The 18,416-nt window shown below is 41.3% G+C and overlaps 2 protein-coding genes across 3 annotated transcripts; one reads left to right on the top strand and one right to left on the bottom strand.

Annotated features, from left to right (window-relative positions):
- Positions 1-238: 238 nt before the first annotated feature.
- Positions 239-8,230, top strand: myef2 (myelin expression factor 2). Of its 2 annotated transcripts, XM_031569661.2 has the most exons (17): positions 240-524; positions 1,594-1,796; positions 2,456-2,508; positions 3,418-3,425; positions 3,517-3,610; positions 3,702-3,893; positions 4,324-4,477; positions 4,906-4,955; positions 5,056-5,116; positions 5,201-5,314; positions 5,867-5,905; positions 6,168-6,257; positions 6,358-6,450; positions 7,100-7,168; positions 7,377-7,555; positions 7,654-7,705; positions 7,823-8,230. In XM_031569661.2, exons 1-17 carry the CDS (start codon positions 337-339, stop codon positions 7,984-7,986), a joined length of 1,803 nt encoding a protein of 600 aa, XP_031425521.1. In that variant the 5' UTR covers positions 240-336; the 3' UTR covers positions 7,987-8,230. The 2 variants fall into 2 exon arrangements, with proteins under 2 accessions (XP_012670376.2, XP_031425521.1); XM_012814922.3 differs by lacking the exon at positions 7,100-7,168 and having other exon boundaries at positions 239-524.
- Positions 8,231-8,422: 192 nt separating this feature from the next.
- On the bottom strand, positions 8,423-12,516 carry slc24a5 (solute carrier family 24 member 5). Its single transcript, XM_012814770.3, has 9 exons — positions 12,097-12,516; positions 11,763-11,942; positions 11,569-11,652; positions 11,243-11,346; positions 10,986-11,086; positions 10,344-10,627; positions 9,915-10,121; positions 9,039-9,140; positions 8,423-8,954 (listed from the first exon to the last, which is right to left on the bottom strand). The coding sequence occupies exons 1-9, from the start codon at positions 12,251-12,253 to the stop codon at positions 8,632-8,634; spliced, it is 1,542 nt and encodes a 513-aa protein (XP_012670224.1). The 5' UTR covers positions 12,254-12,516; the 3' UTR covers positions 8,423-8,631.
- Between the last annotated feature and the right edge of the window lie 5,900 nt (positions 12,517-18,416).

Raw genomic sequence — 18,416 nt, forward strand, 5'->3', positions numbered from 1 at the left:
TTCAATTTTCATTTAGTTATGGCCTATTTATTTCCATTTAACTGTGACATTTCAGAAGATTGAGATAGGCCTATTAGTAATATTACTTATATATGAATTTATTACACAGACTAGGTACCAGTTTGATTGTCCTAAATTTTGCTAGAGGCGAGGGTAAAACATACTCTCACTGGAAACAATTTAGTCTAGTCAGAATAGAAATAGCACCGAGAAATCAGAGGGAAACGTATTCTCATTTTATCTCGCGACAACAACATCAGTGTGGAGGGGAGCGACAGTAATTTTGAACTGCGCAGTCAAAGCGGCATTTTTTCCGACCGATAGAAACAAGCAATCATGGCCGATGTAGAACTGGACTCTGAGATTAAGATAGAAGAAACAGCCCCTGCAGCTGAGCCAGAAGCAGAGGTAGAACCAGAACCAGAACCAGAACCAGAGGCAGAGGCAGAGGCAGAAGCAGAAAACGAGACAGAACAAGAACAAGAAGAAGGATCACCTGAAGAGACCACAAATGGCGTTCAAACGTAACTATTTTCATTCTGTTTATTGTCGGAGTGTGCTAACGCTACACAAGCCAGCTAGCATACCATACCATATCAAAGCTAGCTAACGTTACCAGAGACGTTGTAATAGACGTTACCGGGGTATGCTAACGGCTAAAATGGAGAACGTATTATGGTCAAAGTCTGCTGTGGCCTTGAAAATATCTAACGCTAGCTATAGCGATTCATAGCATAATGATAATAACAACGTTAGTCAGTTTCTACAATGTACCGATTATTAGACATATGTGGTAGCCTTAGTTTACCGCAAACTCAAAATCGATCTGACAATACAGGCAGGTCTCAAATACAAAGTGCTAAGAGCTCGTTTATGCTACGCTAATAGCTAAATTGCTTCCGTAGAGAAATGCTAATCTATATGGCTATCGGAGCTAGGATAGTTAGCTGACGGCGTTTTCATAAACATTATTAAAACCAACGTTTCTCTTTGAAACCGATCAAAAGTTCGCCGGTATGACCCTGTGTTTGGTGTTATTCTTAGATGGAAATATTTGCTATTACGCCAAATAGCGATTGCTAGAAGATCCCTTATCTCGTTATGCTAATTGAAACCAATAGTTAATATTTATCATCCGAAGAGATAGTTTAAACTGCTATTGGCAAACGCTAATGTGAAAACATGTTGAGTGATTAACACGTTATTGCCGAATTTTAACCGCACTGGTAGCGTAATTTACGGTGAAGATGATTTAAATTAGCAGTAAGGTGATGCTACAAAACAAGCGCGTTAGCTAGCAAGCTAACCTTAGTTAGTTAGTTGGTTAGCTAGGATATCATTCCAATGATCTTTACCGCAAACACCACTGATGCCAGGTGAGTTAACCTGTTTCTCATACATTGATAGTTGAAAGACCAGTTGATTACATGTTGACCATGTTTTTAAGTCGGACTGTTTTTTTGTTTTTTTTTTAAATTCTTTTTTATATATAAATATGCAAGTTTTTGTTGTTGTTAATTTAATTAGGTTATATCTTTATTGTTGCTTAGCTGCCTTTTAAGAATGTACCGATTGTTGTCCTCCTTCCCACAGTGAAGCCAATGAAGTCCCCAAGGACAATCTGGAAGGAAAAGAGAAATCAGGCGGCCGAAAAGCAAACCGTTATCATCCCTACACTAAGGACAAACACTCGGGGCCGGGGGACAAGAAAAGCGCTCACAGAAACCGAGTGTTCATTAGCAATATCCCATATGATATGAAGTGGCAGGCTATTAAAGATCTAATGCGAGAGAAAGGTAAAACACCCAGAGGTGTAATCTTCCCTCAAGAGATGCTCTCTCACCCCTTCAGTGACAAATTGGGAACAATTCCAAATGCTCCCCCTTCTGTGATGTAGTGATGTTGTGAATTTTCTAGTGTAGAGCAGTGACGAACAGTAGTCTTGGTTGTTTATTTCAACAGTCCTCATGGGAGGGTTTTTGAGCTGTTGTGGTCTGAAATTACCTGATGAAGATTCCTTTGGTTTAGATGTATTGACAGCTCCATAATGTAACCTCGTTTAAGTTGTAGCACTGACCACTTAATTGCGCAGATTTTTGTAAGGAGAAAAATGATGACGAATCAACTAATGTCTTGCTGTGCATTGCTTTTTGAAGGATGGAAGGTCAATTTAAAACAGTGTCAAGACTTGTTGGAAACTTGTTGACCAACTTGCTCAATGTATCCATGCTGATTCTAGATCTTTCTTTGTCCTTGGCTGATTGGTGTTTCAGTAATTGAACAGTATGGCATGGTGGTGTGTAGTGGAATGTTGGTCTGGATTGATTTATTTGTTGATTTTCTAATGGAGCTTCTCCACCTGTAGCGGTGTGCCAAGGCCGACTGTGAAGAGAAGACTGGTGATCTTAAATGCATTGTTTTCTTTGGTATTTTCCCCTTTGTATGTCTCATGTAGTCGGTGAGGTTACATACGTGGAGCTCTTTAAGGATGCTGAAGGAAAGTCAAGGGTAAGTGATGTGGACGACTTGCTGCACGAGGTTTTAAATACCCTCCGCAGTTTCATTTTTGTGTTCCTTCTGGTAAAGATATCTCAGGCGATGTACATGTGAATTGTTCTTAAACTAGAAGGGACTTGTGGTTAGAGCCTATCACTGTTGGTGGCTTTGTAGAGGTTTGTTGAGGCTTTTTTTCTCAAATGTGACTGGAAAACTAATCTGAAATTCATACCACAAAAGCACATTCAAGTGTATTATTGTGAAGTTCTCAATTGGTGGTTTTCAAGAGTGGTAGTTCCAATTTGTCAATGGCAAAGAGATGACGTGAATTGTTAGCAGGTGTTTCATTGATTGATGATTGTCATCAAATCTGGCATTTGTTTTATTACACCTGATGTTATGAGTGTTGCCATGTATCTTCACTAACAAAGTACCTTCTTGAGAAAACTATTGGCTATTTTTTGCAATTCATAACTTCCTTCTTCCCACAGCTTCTCACACTGTACTATGTCCCATTCATTTTATTATAAATTTGAATAACAGGATCCTCCAATTGATCTATGAACATTTGTATTTAAAATTCCCATTAATTGTGTCCTCAAATGTCATTTTTTTTATTTCACATAAAAGCTTACACATTTCTTATGTCCGTTTTAATGTTTAAATTTCCCTTTTCGTAGCACGTCCTCAGAAAGGATCTCTGGGAGTCATTTCATAGTCATAAATTGAAATTCGCAAGAGCAAGGACAGTGCTTTAGCCACAGCACTTGTGGTTACTAATAAGATTGTTATATTTACATCATGCTACTCAAAGTCTAATGAAATTGTTTTTGTCTATACCTTCCATTTCTAACTATTTACCACTTATGTCCCTCTGGATTGATGCCGTGCTGTTTGGATCATCCCATGCCTCTCCCCTAGGGTTGCGGGTAAGATTATATTATCTATTCTGTCAGCTACGTGTCAGAGGCTGGGCTGACGTTTCATGCAGTGTTTTAATAGTTGCTGATCTCTCGGCAGTGTTGTTGAGTTTAAAGATGAGGAGTTTGTGAAGAAAGCAATTGAGGTCATGAACAAACACGATCTGAATGGCAGACCGCTCAATATCAAAGAGGTATGTACCATTCTATGATGGGTTTTCTGTAGATAGCAAAAGGGTCTTCTAGCGGGGATCTCACCTCCGTGTTGCTATCAATGTGTTTCAGGACCCTGATGGTGAGCACGCTCGGCGGGTGCTGCAGCGCAGTGGAGGAATGTTCCCAGGAGGACGGGGTGGAGAAGGCGGTCCAGGAATGATGAACATCCCTCCTGCCATCGCCAACAATCCCAACATCCCACATGAGATCCTGAATGGCCTTCAGGCAGGAAGACTGGGCTCCACGGTGTTTGTGGCTAATGTGAGAAGATTTGATCACTCTTTTCATGTGTCTGCCAGGTGCTTTCCTCTGTGGATTTGATGGAACTGTTTTAGTCGATTATTTTCACTGTCATTGCTGTACAGTACTCGGTATTGAATTACAGTATTGTAGACATAAGCAAAAGCCAAACTTTCATAGTTCCAGATGTCAACTTGCCAACTAGTTGTTTGGAGTAGTTAAGGAAACCATGCTGGATCTGAACAGCATCTGCACATCTTTCTCTCTTGTATTACAGTTACCATTACTGCCAATGTAAATACACCAAGAAATAAACACTGCTATAACACATACTTGCATACACTGATCACAGTGAGGACTGTTCGTCCTAAGAATGACATTTCATAGATAAGGTTTGCAATCTCAATGTAACCCTTAATATAAATATCTTCTTTTGTATTCTTTTGCCTAGCTTGATTTCAAAGTGGGCTGGAAAAAGCTCAAAGAAGTTTTCGGCATGGCTGGGACAGTGAAAAGGGCTGACGTCAAAGAAGACAAAGATGGCAAGAGCCGCGGAATGGGAACAGTCACTTTTGAGCAATCTTTGGAAGCGGTCCAGGCTATCTGTATCCATTTTAGAAACTGAGAGCTTTAATGTGTCTGCCTATCTCTACGTTAAAGGGACATTTTGTGATTTAAAAAAAAATTTTTTTTAACCTGGGTCCTATTTTCCCATCTTTTCTACAGTCATTTTCTACCGAAACTTAAACTACAGTCATTTTCTACCGTTTCTTTACCGTCATTGAAGTAAACAGACGCTGGTCTCTCTCTGTTTTAATGTTGTCAGACACTTAATAACATTTTGAGCCTGTCAGTGGTCTACTCTCCATTAAGTTCATTTGAGAGGAAATGCAGTATAGACTGTGTCAACACCAAGACAACCTACCTGTTAAACATTAAACACACCAACAACTGTTTAACTCTAAAGCTCTGATTTTAGAGTTGTACGTCTCCCCCCCCCTTCATTTCTGTATTGACCTTGACAGACGTAAAGCTATGTTCAATGGACAGATGTTGTTTGACCGCCCCATGCATGTCAAAATGGTGAGAAGTTTTTGATTGCTTTCTGCTATTTTGTGTTTTTATTCTGATGCCTAAAATGTTCCATAAAGGCTCCTTCGTCATTAGTGTATTTGTGTTGCAGGATGATAAGTCTCTTCCCGCTGATGATTTCCGTCCAGTTGAGAAACAGGCTCAGTTGCCAAGTGAGTACTTACAACTGTAACTTTACAATATACCAGTATCCCATTTTAATTCGTCAGTAATGCATTGAATGTTTGTGCACTCAGGGGGTCTTGGAGGCATCGGTATGGGTCTTGGCCCTGGTGGCCAGCCAATTAATGCCAACCGGGCCGGTGGAGGTGGCGGTGGAGGTGGCGGAATGGGAGCCATGGGACCCGGAGGTACTCCCACAGTCACACACTGACTTCATTCGTAGTCATTCTTTGTCTGCTCTCTGCAAAGTCCTAATGAGAGTTTTTCAATATTAAGCTGCTGTTGCAAAACGGATTAGTTTGGGCCATGTTTTTTTTTTTTTGCAACCATAAAGTGAACACGTACACTGAATCCTAATCAGAACCATTTCATCAGGCCCTGCCTCATGGATTGACTTTTTTGGCCTTCCCTGAACTGTTGATTTCCAATGAGGGAATGGTTTCCAAAATATCAAAGTTGATGACACTGTCCTGTGCAGTGAGTTAGTCAGTGTTCAAGTTATTGTTTAACAAGATGGCTGAATTTGAGTTACAATGGAATTTATGGTTTGACCTAGTTTGGTCTCGGAGAATAGGACAAGATAAGACAATGTTATTTAGACAAGAGAGGTTCCCAAAAGCAAATGTCAATTACCAGTGAATGGTAATTCTGGTATACATTTACCCGCGGCTGTTGTCTTTCATGTTTGTTGATGGCCCTGCTCCTTGTAGTGAGTGAAACTCCTTTCTGTCTTTAATTAGGGATGGATGGTCCAGGATATGGAATGAACAGAATGGGAGGTGAGATAAAAGATGCTTTTATTCTTTTAACTGTTTCACCTAATCACAGACACTGACAGATGTACATTTAGGATAAAACTGCTGTATTTGTGTGTCTACATTGCCTTGCTATCTGTTATATTTTCTTTGCAAGGTTTTTGGTTTAATCCAGTCACATAGCTGTGTCACGTTTTACCGACAAGGGTAGATTTAAGGTGCATTACCATTTTTATTTGTCTCTTTCATTTACAATTTGTATCATGCTATTCTTGTCCTCCCTCAGGAATGGGCGGTGGGTATGGTGGCATGGACGGCATGGGAAACATGGGTGGCTATGGAGGTCGTGACATGGGTCCCATGGGAAGAATGGGAGGTATGGCGAATGCACCACTCATTCTGACAAGAGCCTTTACAGATTTATTTCAGGGCTTCTTCTTTTTTTTAACAGCCTACTTTTGTGTCCTACTCTCTAGACATGTACCGCTCTGGTATGGGAATGGATCGCGATTTTGGCCGAAATGACATGGCAGTGAATCGTCCCTACGGTGATACCTTTGGTGGACTTGGTGAGAGTGTAGAGCTTTGCTCCTTTGCATCATTCATTTCCACTAATTAGAGGGGCTTCAGAAAGAAGACAAGCTGCATGAGGGGGGGATTTGATTAGCTCATTAAAGTATGCATAGACCAAATTCATCATGTTTGTAAGAAAAGTGCTTGGATCCAAATGAATCATGTTTATAGGCAAGATTGTTTATTTAAACCTGCTGCTGTCACAATCCCTGTTGCAAGGATTCACTACTCCAGCCCCCTAGAGGTTGTGGTGGCAAGGCCACTTAAAAAACACAAATCTTTCTGTTAAAAATCTCCATGTGTTCACTCCGGTGAATAGTGCAGCAGATGGCGAATATACATGGTCAATATATATGGAGTGAGGACATACACAGTGTGTGCCATCTTGTGGTATCGAAAGACACTGATTTGCCATTGATTTGCTCAGATCTTCAGCATGATGGATCCTTTGCTTAAAATTAGCAGGGTGACTCGTTAGGGTGGGGAGACATTACAGCAGTCTTATTTGGCTGGAGTTGTGTATCGCTGTGACATTCAGAGCGGGCAGTGTGGTGTGTGGTTTTGTTTGAAGTCTGTATGGATTGGGACCTGCCTGTGTTTTTGGCCTGCTGCTGAGTTCTGACTACCAGTGCGTTCTCTCACCAGGAGGAGGGATGGGAGGCTATGGAGGAGGCATGGGGAATGCTGGCATGGGTCCAATGGGGTCTGGATTAGGTACATCACACCCTCACCGCTAACATTCCATGCACTTCAACCCAAGTTTGTTTGCTCCCCCTGCCCCACAACCTGCAATATCTATCATTTGCTTTTAGCCATTTCCTTGCTACCTTTTTAGACCCCGAGATGTTGAAAGGAAACTCCTTCCGAAACGAACAGAAAAGGCCACACGGGCTGAATGTGACTAATTCTGACTCTGGCACAGGTGGTGGGATGGGGAACATGGGCATGGACCGCATGAGCGCCGGCTTCGACAGGATGGGCGGGGGCATGGACATGAACCGTGGCTTTGGAGGCTTCGGTGGTGGTGCCGGTCACATGGGCGGAGGAATGTCCGACAGGGGATCAGGATCAAAGGGAGGATGCCAGATATTTGTGAGAAATGTAAGCATGAGCATTAACCTCTTCAATTTAGCGTCCGACACTTGGTTGCCTAGATTTGTGACTTGAAAGTGACATTTTCCTTTTTTTTTTTATTTTAGCTATCTTATGATCTTACCTGGCAGAAACTGAAGGAAAAATTTGGCCATTGTGGTAAGTGTGTTAGTGGATTGTAATCAAACCCATTAGAAGAGTTAGTGATATTTCAAAACCTTGAAAAATTCCCATGGTTCTTTTGTACTGACTTGTCTGCTTTGATGTGCACCCTAGGTCAGGTGATGTTTGCAGAGATCAAGATGGAGAATGGGAAGTCAAAAGGGTGCGGTACCGTTCGCTTCGACTCACCAGAGAGTGCAGACACGGCCTGTCGGCTGATGAATGGCACCAAAATTAATGGCCGTGAAGTTGATGTCCGTATCGACAGGAACGCCTAAAAACATCATAGTACTAATAATCACCCATCACCCTGTTTTTTGTTTTGTTGTAAAAACACATTTCCATAAGTCTCTGCTGTTGTACCACAAGCTCAGTGAATGACACCGCCAGCCTCAGTAACTGGATGTGTATAAGGTTTGTTTATATACCGTGTTTTTTTTTTCTTTTCTTTTTTGTAAACCCTTTTTAATTTGTGGGCCACCAGTTTATTTGAATGACAGAATAAACTTTTTAATTTTTAAAGTTGGCTGTTTTGTAACCTTTTTGTGAGATCAAAGTGTCTTTATTGCTTAAGGTTAATTTTAGCTTGCATATCATAAACGCCTTTGAAATGTACTCGGAGAACAACACTTAAACCTTAAGCCAGTTAAATTCCATGAAGTTGCGAGGTGGTACTTTTCCGTTTGCATGGCCTTGCAACACTTACAAATGAGGTGAATGGAATGTTTTGCGTTTTCTGTTTTATTTTGTTCTGTATTGTTTGTCCCTCTTCCTGTCACTTGTATAAATGGTGATCATAAATGCTTATCAGTTTCGGCCTTCCACGACCTACTCATTTGAGAAGCAAGATAAGGCCAAGCAGGTATTTCCACTTCAAATTGTCCAGTGTTTTCTGAGTGGGGTCAACAGTTTTGGATACTCTGTTAGTCATTGCATGCTCTTATTGGGTTGTTGCCAATAATTCCCAGTTCATATAAAACGGACAGAGTGGCAAAGAGAATGTAGAAAAACAGTGTAACGAGTCCAAGCTTCCAGTCCAGTTTCCATCCGTTTGCATGTACAGTCACAAAAAGTATGACGATTGAGATGAGTAGGGAGGCCGTCGTGAATACCAAACCAGTGCTGTTCACCTCAACTGGAGAGCTATTGTCCACAAATGCCGTTTTGATGAACCATGGCAGACCCAGGCAAAGCATATCGAATACATTAGATCCCACGATGTTTGACATGGCCATGTCTCCTTTGCCTGAGAAGAGAGAAAACCAGAGGTGAGGGACCTCGTCCTTTCAACTACGAACAAATTGATCTATGGCCTCTGATATAGTCTCACCTTCTCTAGCTACAATGACGCTAGCAATTGTGTCTGGAATGCTGGTCCCGGCAGCAAGCAAAGTGAGGCCCATTACGGTGTCAGGGATGGACAGAGTTTCTCCTGAAAAGGAATGAAGACAAGGACTTACTGGTAATGTATTCGAATATCATGTACGTAGTGCTTTGTTTGTTGTGAGTAGGCCTGGGGGATTTTAGAAGCCGTACATGGAGAGCTACGTCTCGTGATAAAAATTTCGCAGAAGACGGTGGTACAACATTGAACACACAATGTACAAGAATGTCTCCCTGGAGGCAACGACGTTCAGGATGTACGCAGTGACCATTACACTCCCCGGGGGCTACACAGTCGTAGTACCTGGGCGGTCCATTCATTTGGCTTACGATGGTTACTCTCCTGATTTTCTCATGTGAGACTTTTATGATGGTTAACAGGATAATAATCCTATTATACTCCACAACCTCTGCTAGCATCACATGGTTTCTCATGGTAACCCACAGGGCAAAACAGACCTTAATCCTGGGCTGGCGGAGAGTCACGTCTACCCCAAGATGAGGGGGCTACACTAATCTCCCCGGGATACAACTCGCGGCATTTCAGGAATTAGCCAGTGCAGCATGTGATTTTACTCTGCATGGCCTACCGCTCTCTCCTGCTTCAGATGCCCACCATTCAAAACATGGGATCTTCAAGGCAATTTATTTGTAGATGTTTTCTCTGCATTTCTCTACATGACATCCCTCAAAAGAAGTATACTTACTAAATTAAATATTCCAAATTCCTAAATATATTTTCCTCTGCCAATTACCCAATAATACAAAGAATACAAATGTATTGTTGTGTTATAAAGTTGAAACAATGACTGTTCTCCCTTACCTAGTACTGTGACCATCCACACCAGTACATAGGTGAATGCTGAGATCCACACAGCTGACATGAGAAAGGTCATCATGTACCATTTCTTCCAGAAGCGCCTGCGGCAGTCTGGCACAGTCAGATAGAGCAGCAAGATGGCCGGCAGGGAGAGCACCCAGAGGATACGCTTCAGGTCATTCTCAGGCAACTTGAAAACACTTGTGGGCTCTGCAGTGAAACAACAGAGAATTTCAGAATTAGAGTTTTTATGAATTACAATTTTTTTTATTTTATGTTCGCTGTCCAAGTGCAGAGGCACATCTATAATCAATTTTGCCTGACCCAACTACATGTAATAATTTACAACCACAAAAGGACTGTACATAATTTTACATGGACCAATCCATAATTCATGCTGTCACACTGTAAATACATTTCATTTTTTTTTACCCTCTGGGATTTCATTTAGCCCGTGAAGGCTAAGAGAGAGGTGAGAGTATCCCGAGTCATCCTGGAAGATTCCACTGTCTGCCCTGGATCTGTGGCGCATGTGAAGGCTTGTGTCATCCTGCCAGCCCACCAAAGGCTGCTGCTCACTGTGTTCCTCTGTACTCTTGGCCATCCAGGTACAGCAAGGGCTGAATTTGCGCATCATGTACCCACTGATTCGGATGTCAAAACAGAGCACCACTATGTACACCCCATACACAAGAATTAAGCAAGCTGCTTCATACCTGGAAAAGGACAAACAGCATGATAGTACACACATTGACGTGGCATTTCAATTTTAAAATTTCCTTTTTGTTCACAATGCAAGGTCATACAAGACCATTAGGGGTAAAGCATGTTTAGAACAGTAAGCTCATTTTAAGAGCATAAGAGCAGTAATTGTACAGAGCTGTTTTGGTTTGGAAGATGACATCACACAAGAGATCATAAATATACTGAAAAAGAATACAGTTGCTTAATGATGCATGACTCAGTAGGAGCAAAGTCGGTATCCTATGTTTGTTTAAAAAGCACAGTATGCAACACCACTTTTCCTGACAATACTGTTATATTGAGGAAATGATTGTTTCCTAAGGCACTCACCAGTACACCTTGTTATCTGAGATTATTGCAATTACAGCAGCCACGCTTATCGCATAAGCCAAACAGTCCCTGAACAGTGGCCAGCAGGTGAGTCGTCCCACCTAGACAGTGTCAAGACAATACTTCAGCACAGTGTTGTGTATATGCATAACGACACAGGTGACAGTTCTGTAATTGACCTAGAGCTGGGTGCCAGTTCAAATGGTCATTTCATGTACAAATGTGGTTAAGTGAGACTTTTATGAAAGATTACATACCACAGAGGTTAAGAGTCCACACGCCGCACAAATACCTAGGAGGTTGTAAACTGCTGATCCCACAATGGTACTGACACCAATGTCTCCCTTTGTGACAAAAACACCTATGAGAAATGTTAATATATGTCTGAATTTCTGTGGTATATGCATTATTAGATCATATATACCATGTTAGAACTTGGTTAACAATCACATAGATGATCAAATAGATTGTCACAGTGTCACTACATTTTGTGACCTTTTGAACAGTTTAGAAGTAAAACTGGTAAAACACAACATAGTTACACAGGTAATTAATTCCTGGCCGGGCCTACACCTTTATTTACCCAGAAACGCTGTAACTAGCTCTGGAGCTGAGCTTCCAGCTGCCATAAATGTTGCTCCAGCTACATCTTGAGAGAGCCCGAGACCTGTGAAGTTGCATAACGGTGAAGTTCATTACTCTGTGCATATCCTTAGGGTAGGCCTGATCAAGTGAAAACAACATATTTCAAACAAATACATACAAATAACCACTTACGCTCACTGATAACTTCAAGGGATGACAGAAAGTAGTCGTCGCAAACTACAGCAATCGCCAAAAGCATATAGGAAATAATCATACAATGTATAATAATCCCGCCATCTTTTCTCTCTTGCAATGTGAAAAAGTCCTCTGGAAATTCCGACGACTGTGGGGATACGCACTCCGTTTCATTTTCTGAAAGAAACAGACAATATTTAAGACAGTAAGACTGCAAATGTGCATGTTCACGAATCGAAAACAACTTAATTTGACTTAATCTGTTCTGAAGTCATATTTACACTGAGCGACTTTCAGAGACTTTAAATAAGTATCCAAATTAGTTTCTTACCAGTGTCCCGGCGTATTCTCGGAGAATGCAAATGCTGAAAGGACTTTGAAACGTAGAACAGTATTTGTACCGAGCAATGCAAAAATAATACCAAGGCGAAAATATATAATAAAATATCTCTCCTCTTTTTCTTGTGATTAATTGCTATTTTATACATTATCTAATTAGAATGCCTATACTAACTTTGAAACTACTAAAGCATCAAGTCATGAGACTCCCGCATACAGTTTGCTTGTCTTAAGCCTCTTACATCCACAGCTCAACTGAAATACTCGACATGGACCATTCAAGGAAAGTATCATTTGCACGCTGCTCTACAAAAGACTGCAAATCACGAGACACATTTATTCTGCCTGAATAGGCCCCGTGCCTGTGGCTAATACCATATCACCATATCAAACCCCAAGGCTGGAATGCCTCAGAATACAGCTAATTGACCCACGGTTAATTCCTGGGGCCTATATGAATATCTAAACGTCTGTTGTCATAAATCGTATATTGTCATTATTAATGCACGGCCAAATTGCATTTATTTTTGTGCTGCATAAATGTATAAACCTGTTGCAAAAAGCTGTTGTGGTAGCCTAGGCCCAGTGAGATTGTAAGAATTTTAAATTTGTGAAATAGTCCAGCATTGGAAATTATGTAGTAACCAGTATCACTGGCATACCATGACATTTCCATATGTTGTAACCTTTGGTATTGTATTGTTGACCTCACTGCCCATATGAGGACCGCTGCGATGAAGTGTATGGACGAGACTGCAGGGTCATGTTGAGGCATGTTCTTGTGTAGCCTTCTGTTTCCCAAAGATGAGATGATGCTGTTTGGACTCTCCTGAATTTGTCCGATAGCGCACTGACCTTTTAACGTTTGGGGTGTCTAACTTTCTGCTTTGCTCGAAGTAGGCCGACACTTTATCATGTTCTCAAACGATAAGGACGGTAAGTTGAATGATTTTGCCATTGCTTTTCATTCATACAGGATAGACAACGCGTGAAATGAGGGGATGAACCCCGTGTAGCCTATCCGGCCTTTGACTTTTGACTTATTGCAATATACAGTAATATTCAACTTGCCTGAGCAATATACAATCTTACACGTTAATGTAGTCCAGGCTATCTGCAAAATTCTGCGTTTTATTGAAAGCATTTTTTTTTTTACAGGTGGCTCTCTATACCTACCAAATTTCTATTTGTAATTAATATGTGAATTAGAGACATTTCTAAAGATTCCTGTCTTGAATCCTTGTACAAGGTTCCTTTTCATGGCGAAAACATGACTTGTAGAACTTAACCCTTATGTTTGTTTTTCATAGCATGGTATTGATTTGTGTCGCACTACACGCCCACTTCTCTGTGTTTTGGGTATAGTGACCTCTTGAGTTTCAAATAGACAGTGCACTCAGTCTGTTGCTTTACCTATCTTACCTATATTGCTAGACACGATCCACCTACCTAAGTCTGCAGGCTTTAACAAATCATGGAAAACAGTACCATATGAATTGTATCCAGGCCTTTTTTTTTTGAAAATAGTATTTGCATTTTACAGTATAGGCAGATGCAGCATTTTGGCCATATGCATTATACATAAATCTGCCTTTTGTTACACATTTTCGTGTGAAAAAGCACTGTTATGCATAACAAAAACAAACTTTTGACATATTAGTCTGAATTGTATTCACATAGGAAGTGCAACAAAAATCCTGTTTACTATGGGCTCTGATTGGTATTGGAGAAATCTCACTAATTAGTTTAACCTTAATACTGCAAGTAGTTATTGATTCGGCCATTCTGATTCTGATTTCTTTCTGAGCTCTCTAAATGAGCACCTCTCAGTATGTCCGACACAAAGTGTTCCCCATGTGCTTTCCAACACAATCAGCAGATGGCAGTATTAGTTCATATCTAACATTTTTCAGAAAATCATTTTTGTTGTCCATCCTCCCATTGAGGGGTGTTCCTTTTGTATTTTTCCATTTCCAGTAGATTAGAGCAATGACCTTATTTGACTCAGGAAATTGGAGCACAAATGTTGACATAGTCTTTCGCTGTTGCGTGCTGAAACAAAGCAGACTGTGTATATCAAGTCGTTTATTAGACGTGCTACCCCATCTTTTCTGCAAGTTTCTAGCACACAGCCATGTTTACATGAATTGACAGCATCTGCTTTTCCTTGTGCTACATCAAAATCAAACATATTGCCCTCTTATTAAACCCATATGTTTTCTGTCTTTTCCATACTCTGAGTTTAAATGCAGAGCAGCCTTTTGAGCTTTCTTGGAGCTGAGTGTGAGGCCCTGGAGGGGACAGACCAGCTTAAATTTCATCTTTCTGCTACTTGCCAGACTGGAGCTTCACAGTTCGTTGTTTTTTTCTCTTTTTTTTCTGCGGCTTGTGGTGGAAAATGTTCAGTGTCACCACCGATTACGTTAGACTATTTGCACCTAACTTGGAAAAATATTGCGTCGTAACTTTTTTTGGTGCTTTTCTTTGGTGCTTTAATGTAATAAGGAATTAATTTGCATGTCTTCCCTGTGGCATTTGGATGGATTAAATGATTTCCTACACATTTGTGTGAAACAAGTAAAGCTACCCAGCTGGGAAACAAGAGAAAGAGGGGAAACTCAGGCAAAGGACAATCAGATATCTCCTCTTCAACTTCGTGTGAAGCTTGGCCACTGGATTGGCAAACGTACAAACCACACAGAAATCTCTGAGAGCCCCTCCTTCAGGCAGCTTCTCCAGACGTTCTTTCCCACAAGTCAGAACCTGAGTTTCAAGCCCTCTGCAATCCAAGTTCAATTAAAAAGTATGTTTAACAATGAGCCTCATCAATTTCCCCTGTCCGTGCGCCTAGAGAGGAAGCCCCGTAATAAAGAGTCTGGTCCAGTGTGCATAGAGAGAGTGCAAGGCAGTAATTACCTCTTGGTGGGGAGTGAGAGTCTCTTCACACCTTGCTGGCCTACCCCATTATTTCATATTCAGAGGTTGTACAAGGGGTCTCGGGAGGTGTCAGGGTCTGACTTTGTCACGGAGGCCCTCATGGTAGCCTGATATTAAAAGTCACTCATTAATTAGCAAGAAAATAATCCAACAGGATGACTTCTCCCCCTTCTTGACTACCAGTTAGGAGACCTCTTGACACTTTTTGGACAGCCACGGTTGCCTTTATCTAGGGCGTGCTTTTCTATGTGAGCGTCTCCAGGCGGAGTGCCCGTAATGGGTTGAAGAGCAGCATGCTGCACTCCAAGGCATGATGTGAATGAGGGGCTGAAGCTACACGGACCAATTAGTTCCTTTATATTCTTTTGAAAGTGCCCAGCCCAGCAAAGGTTTCGTGCTATATTGTGGAGGGCTGTGTTGAGAGTCATGAGTCCGTGGAGTAGGAGAGTTTGCCTGGAGGAAGAAAAGAGGCTTTGGTGAAGGCTTGCACAGTGGGTAGACTTCATTAACAGTCTGTTGGCTTTTCGCTCGAGCTGAACCCAAAAATCAGACCATGCAAATATTCTGTGAGGATTTATTTTAATGGTAAACATAGCAATAGTATGTGATCCATGCAAAAGTAATAACTGCAGACTGTGGAACATTTGTGTTTTTCATGTGTGTGTCTGAGGGAGTGAATCTGCACATATATGTGCGTATACACATTTCAGATAGGCTGTCATGACTACAAGTGTAGCACATTTGTTTTTCTTTCCTGCCTCTTCTGGAAGCCTTTCAGCATCAAGAGATCTGCATCGTTTTGTATTTAATGAAATCTGAGCATTCAAGAATCATCAAAAGTGTCTGAGGAACTCAGTTGTCTTCTTCATTCATTAAATTCACACACTAAATCTTTTACTGTGAAAAAAGGTTCCTCTTGAATCCTGTGTCTACTACCACTGCATTATCTAAAGTGCGCTAATTCAATTTACAGTGGTCAGCTTAGTTTCATCCCTGGAGCAATAACAATAATGAATAGTAAATATACTTGATTGAAGAAGGGCCTGACAAATGTGGGAAACAAAACATTCTTGGAAAAAGAAATCCAATTTGTGGGTAAGTGGTTAGCAAAGCCATGAGGTCTAATGTTATTGAAGCTGAGGGAATAAATCTAGGACCATAAGCGTAAAAAGTTATTGAGTCAATGTTTTCCCCTTTACTAATGAAAGACTGAATGAGTTAGTGTCATGGACTGGCCAAGTTGCTGGAGTTGAATAGTTGCATAAATCGTTCAAGTTCAAGTTAACGACACATTTATTTTATATTATATTGTATTTTATTGTGCTCTCATATTAGTTTTAGTGTCATTTTAAATCTTTAAGGCTTTATGAAATTGTGTTCGTATTGGTTCGGGAGACATGGTCAGGTTTCTCCAATGTATTAGCATGCGATAAAGACTATTATCAGGTAATATAGAATTAGGCAGAACGTAACGCGGTAACAGAGATTACAAACTTGTCATGACCTCTAAAGTTGCATTTGATTTAAATTTGGTTGAATTGTTAAATATTTGAATGGGACTGGCAGTCAACTTCTGTATCACTTTACCTTTCAGGACATTCATCAAAAGTCTCCAACACCTTCTGCAGTCCTCTGAGATGTGAACAGTATTGGGGTGAGTAGCGCCATCTTCTGGCAGGATAGCATAATGGCAGATGATTAAATATAGTAGGGCAGTCAAGTCACCACTTGCTCTGCTGCCTGTTTTCGTGCAATTCAGTTACCTAACGGACAGAGGCTTGCCAGCTACATATCGCTGTAGAGCCCATGCTCTCTCAGGATAAATGTAATTCATGCCACTTTGCTGGCACAGATATCCGTGAAGACTTTTGTAAATAAGAGAAAAAGATCAATGGTGCTGACCTCTGCTGCGAGACAGTTCTTTTCCATGGACATATGCTCTGACAAGCCAGGATGAAGAAGCATTCGTTTTTTTGACAGGCTGTGCAATAGTATCCTTGAGATAGTCTGAAGGTCAACATCTAACAATGACCAAATCCTTGTATGACTGGCAGGGCTCTGACAGAGCACCATGGCTGCTTAACTCTCACCTTGAGCAACAATATAAACACACTATTTACTGTCAAATAGGAACGATTCCAAGTCTTTCTCTGATTTTATTCATTTTACTCTTGTAAAGAAAACCTCCTGTTTGTACCTGAAAATAGTCCGTAATAGAAAAAGAAAAGGGTGTGTTTGTGTGCAACAGGCTATTTGTGAAAGAGTATCTCTGAACATGCACTTTGTGCGTGGTTATGTTCTGCACTGCTGAGGGTGTGAACCCTGAGGGTAGTAAGTAACCTTTGTCTGCAGTGTGCTCACCAGGACTGTGCACACGTGTCAGCGGACCGACTCACCTTTCCAGCTGACTAGGTGCAGAGCCACTGAGTGCATTCACAACACAGTCATTTGACATGGTGTGAGTTCACTGGGTGATGCGCTTGGAGAAGAGAGGGGGGTCGGGTTTGGGGTAATGTGTAACTAAAACATGAAGCATAATTTCCCAATAACATTCTTTCTAAGTGTTTTTGTATGTAGTGTTTTGTTTCTATCAGACTTTATTCATTCATCATGAGTAGCCCAGAGTTAATTGATCTTCTGATCAGTCTAAATGGGAGATTGATTATCAAATTACTTTTTCCCCGCATGTTCCTGCCACTCCTTTAAAAGGGCCCTACTTTTTAATGCCCTCTCGAAACTGTCGATATTTTATGAAGCACTGTTTCGTCCTGCTCAGCAACCAATCAATGCTCCGTTCCTATTGCCCCCGGCTGGTAATTAATTGCACATTTTCTTAATTGCTGTTTGTGGGCACAGTGAAAGTGCTCGGGGAGAGGAGAGGCTGTTGCTCCAAGCCTGAGGATTGCCATATGTCAGATTACTTCAGTGCCGGCTGTCCATGCTGCCCTGGCCAAGCAGGTTTAAATCCTAAAGGAATCTGCTGGCCGGCGCAATTCAAAGCACTGAGTAGGCTGTGTGCTTATTTGCCTGGTGTATTCCTCTTTGGGGTGAAGACACGGTGGGAAGAGGGCCAAGCATTAGCATTTGTCCTAACTGCCTCGTATAATTAAGAAATAGATTACTGAGAATCTACCATCACTGCCCGTTTGTTTGTTGTTGTCTTTCAAAAGAGCCCTTTGCACTGAACTGAGTAGGGGTGGAATTTGCTGTTGAACCTCAGTGTACAGCAAACGATATCTCTCGACTGTACAGGCTGAGCTAAGTATGGGTGTCAGGATGTTACTTATTTAAAGAAATTAAAATGGGCCTTGGTTGTCCTTTGACACGTTCTCTGATTGACCCACAGCCAAGGGTCAGGCTGGACAAAGCCCGCCA

This window comes from Clupea harengus, chromosome 6 (genome assembly GCF_900700415.2).
Source record: "Clupea harengus chromosome 6, Ch_v2.0.2, whole genome shotgun sequence".
In the NCBI taxonomy this organism is placed as follows: domain Eukaryota; kingdom Metazoa; phylum Chordata; class Actinopteri; order Clupeiformes; family Clupeidae; genus Clupea; species Clupea harengus.

Excerpts from the sequence above, each read along its gene's own strand:
- myef2 (XM_031569661.2), top strand. The coding sequence starts at position 337 with ATGGCCGATGTAGAACTGGACTCTGAGATTAAGATAGAAGAAACAGCC. Across the intron at positions 525-1,593 it reads ACCACAAATGGCGTTCAAAC|TGAAGCCAATGAAGTCCCCA; the intron begins GTAACTATTTTC and ends TCCTTCCCACAG. Across the intron at positions 4,478-4,905 it reads GGAAGCGGTCCAGGCTATCT|CTATGTTCAATGGACAGATG; the intron begins GTATCCATTTTA and ends ACAGACGTAAAG.
- slc24a5 (XM_012814770.3), bottom strand. The coding sequence starts at position 12,253 with ATGTATAAAATAGCAATTAATCACAAGAAAAAGAGGAGAGATATTTTA. Across the intron at positions 11,347-11,568 it reads GCTAGTTACAGCGTTTCTGG|GTGTTTTTGTCACAAAGGGA; the intron begins GTAAATAAAGGT and ends CATTTCTCATAG. Across the intron at positions 9,141-9,914 it reads GTGGATGGTCACAGTACTAG|GAGAAACTCTGTCCATCCCT; the intron begins GTAAGGGAGAAC and ends ATTCCTTTTCAG.